This window comes from Papaver somniferum, chromosome 7, assembly GCF_003573695.1.
Source record: "Papaver somniferum cultivar HN1 chromosome 7, ASM357369v1, whole genome shotgun sequence".
Lineage (NCBI taxonomy): Eukaryota > Viridiplantae > Streptophyta > Magnoliopsida > Ranunculales > Papaveraceae > Papaver > Papaver somniferum.
In genome coordinates this window covers 36,980,786-36,984,039 of record NC_039364.1, presented here as the reverse complement: position 1 = coordinate 36,984,039, position 3,254 = coordinate 36,980,786, and the positions used below count along the sequence as shown (strand labels likewise).

Below are 3,254 nucleotides of genomic sequence, written 5' to 3'. Positions count from 1 at the left end.
AATCACACAACATCTATTATCAAATATTCAGGTTGTTATACAGATATACCATATCTTAGATTAAATTACACGGGGTAAAAACAAAAGTTCGAGTACTGACTTATACATCGATCTGTAGCGTTGAATGTCTCATAGGTTATCTATCTTCAATATTAGCCCATTAGCCTCTTTTCAGGTTTGTCCCATCTTTTTCGCATTGCACACTTCCGAATCGAATCCTCTTGTTACGCTCTCTTTTCAGTTCCTTTAACCTTTTTTGTTCCGCTTCCATTGTCCCAAGTATTGTTTCTAACTTGGATTCCAGAGGCAAAATCCCGTGATGCAAATGTCCCAATTTTCTCTCAAGTTCACTAATTTTTTCCTTCATTGATCGCTTCTCCCTTTTCAATCTAACCAGATTCATTTCTTTAAGCTACAAAATTAGAAGAATACATATTTTTTTCTTTTAGTCAATTTAATTAATTGTTTCGCAGGCCGGAAATGCCATTCTCATCCTCTTCTCCTCCTTACTCTCCTCCGTATGGATGTGGCTTGAAGTCTCACTTTTTTAAATTGGAAGGATGACGTGTTTTCATTTTTTGTTTGCAGCTCATCCGCTACATCGAAGGGAGGAGAATAGCATTTTCGTTCTCAAGCGGTCAACCGGTCAAGTAACAGAAATATCATAAGATGTGATTTATGAATAGAACAAAATTTACAGGAAACTTACAGTGATCTGGTAGCGAAATTTTTTGCGACCAAGCTCCCACCGTAGGCCATAATCCTCATTTCGGCAACTATGTTCTTTAAGAGAAATAATATATTGCTCTTTCATAGAGTCTTTAGCAATTACTTTTTCCCTCGTTGCTTCAAGCTGTTTGATTTCTCCAAGGAGCTGTTTCTCCTCAGCAAATTTGTTTCTCCTACAAAGCAACCGAATATGCAAACTCCGAATCTGTTTGGGCAGCAAAAACCTGTTTAACACACATGCGTGGATATACCAACGAAATAACCTTTTTATGCATAAAAATCAAAATACCAACTAAGTTTATTCCATTTATCAAGCTTACTCGATCATTAAGGTTTTTCTCTGATGAGCATAAATCATCTGTATCCTTCTCTGGAGTTGAGTAAAATCTAGATTGAGGTTTGTATATAGCGTTTTGTAGACCGTCCACCTTGTTTTTTTGAAACTGCAGTAAAGACTTTTGTTGATCGTCTATTTTGTGCTTGTGCTTCTCATTCATAAACTTCTCGTATGTCTCATTTTGACGGGCTAATTGCCACCTCAAAGATGGTAGAACGAGCTGCTCAAAAAATTCACAAAATGACTCAAGACTTCTTTGTAACAGAATTACGCAAACAACTGTCAGATGGATAAATTATCCAAAATGTTCCATAAAATACATGCAGTTAGTTACTCATTAATATACCTTTTTTTCTTTTATAGATCGAGCAATCTTAACGCAGGTTTCATCCATTGCCCGTATCTCCTTTTCAGTCCGATCAATTTCAGCGTCTAACTCTGGGTTTTCATATACCCGATTCTTGAGAAAATTAAACTGCTTTGGCTTCGGCGAGTCATCCACAAATTCGCCCACTATATGTGGATCAAAATTTATAAGCTCGTCCATTTCTAGACTTTGATTTGATAATATGCCGTCTGTTGTAATTCCTTTCTCAGCTGGCACTGATTCGAAATCGGTTACAACAACTTCCATGGTTGAAAGACAGAAAGAGATCAGTAGAAGGTAAAAAAATCAAAAATGCATCTTTAAGTACTTTTGCAAATCCTAGTCCTAGAGAGAGACATCGGTGAGGGGGAGAGAGAGGAAAAGCTGTTGAAAATTTGGGGCGCAAGAAATGGGATGGCCAAATAAAATATGTAAAAAACGAAAGTCTTTCCTTGGACGAGAGAGAATAAGTGTTGGCAGTTGGCGTATGCTTGAAGATAGAAAATTTGGACATGTGAAGTCATGTTCTTTTTTTTGTTAGAACTACTGGCATTACTTGCAATAAAAATTGTACTCTGAATTCAAAAGATTTGATCAAATTTGGTCTTATTAGAGCAGTTCCAGTGGATGAACAAACTCAAAGTTTGTTCATTTTGCTCCCACTATGGCATGAACAAACATGAAAAATGGATGTTTAAATCATCAAATCTGTTGCTTTAAACATTGAGTCGGAACATCCAGCGCGCGTACGTGGTAACGACGGGCGCCATTGTTACCAACGCTGGCGTCCGAAAGAAAATCGCTAGCGTTTGAATGTCCAACGCGCGTTTTCACCTAAAGCGCCCACGTCAGTGTTAAAAGCGCCAGCGTCTGTCCCGATGGCGCTAACGGCTCAATCTGAACGGCTGAAAAATATTGTGATCAAACAACTACATTTTTTGAATTCTATAAAAACTCCTCATTTCAACTCTAAATTCACACATTCTACACATTCTTCTCTTCACTCTCAATTATTGATTGAACATGTCTCGGCCCCGGTTAGTTCGACGAGTTCCGTATGCTAAAGAAGAAGATGAATCTATTTGCAGAAACTATGTTTTTTTATTTACTCAGCTTGCTTCGGCAAACTATCCATGGATGAATTTCTGGGCGGTTATTCACGATGGGTTCTGCAGTGACACTCGTAATCCGAGTCGTCGTTCTATATCTGACATAAAACATCGTTTTGGTACAATTAAGAAAGAAGTAAGTGAGTTGGTAGCTTTAACCATACAAGTAAATCGATATCGACTGAGAGGTGAAACTGATGCTGAGATGGTAACAAGATCTTTGGTTGAATGGAGAAGATGGAAAAATGTGGCTTTTCCTTTTGACAAATGTTTTGAAATCCTTAAGGTGTTGAACAGTTTCAACCCCTTCTTTGGTGTTGTTGTTCCACCTAGTACTTCTTCTCATTAGTGAAGCTAATGTAAACGCTTTACCTTTAAACATATGTAATTTTATTTAATTAAGATTGTCGTACTTTTAACACTAAAACTACAAATGTAGCAGAATTAAAAATTACATTAATCTCTCTAACGTCGCTCATCTCTAGCTCCCTCATTGTTATTTTCTGGAGCCAAGAATTCAGAAAGTCCTAGGGATAGACCTAGGAAATGAGCTGCCAACATAGTATGTAAATTTCCAAATGTTGATAGACCTGGGATAGACCTGATAGACCTGGCTGAACAAAATTAGGCGATTGACCTGGCTGAACAAAAGGCGATTGGAAAGCACTCTGTGTACTCGGTCCAAGCATATAAGAGGTTTGTTGTTGTGGTG

At 37.7% G+C, this 3,254-nt stretch overlaps 1 protein-coding gene across 1 annotated transcript; it reads right to left on the bottom strand.

Moving 5' to 3' along the window:
• Nucleotides 1-1,813, bottom strand: LOC113292604 (proton pump-interactor 1-like). Its single transcript, XM_026541487.1, has 4 exons — nucleotides 1,413-1,813; nucleotides 1,050-1,286; nucleotides 710-934; nucleotides 1-412 (listed from the first exon to the last, which is right to left on the bottom strand). Exons 1-4 carry the CDS (start codon nucleotides 1,698-1,700, stop codon nucleotides 161-163), a joined length of 1,002 nt encoding a protein of 333 aa, XP_026397272.1. The 5' UTR covers nucleotides 1,701-1,813; the 3' UTR covers nucleotides 1-160.
• Between the last annotated feature and the right edge of the window lie 1,441 nt (nucleotides 1,814-3,254).

Excerpts from the sequence above, each read along its gene's own strand:
- LOC113292604 (XM_026541487.1), bottom strand. The coding sequence starts at position 1,700 with ATGGAAGTTGTTGTAACCGATTTCGAATCAGTGCCAGCTGAGAAAGGA. Across the intron at positions 935-1,049 it reads AGAAAAACCTTAATGATCGA|ATTCGGAGTTTGCATATTCG; the intron begins GTAAGCTTGATA and ends CTGCCCAAACAG. Across the intron at positions 413-709 it reads AATTTCGCTACCAGATCACT|CTTAAAGAAATGAATCTGGT; the intron begins GTAAGTTTCCTG and ends CTAATTTTGTAG.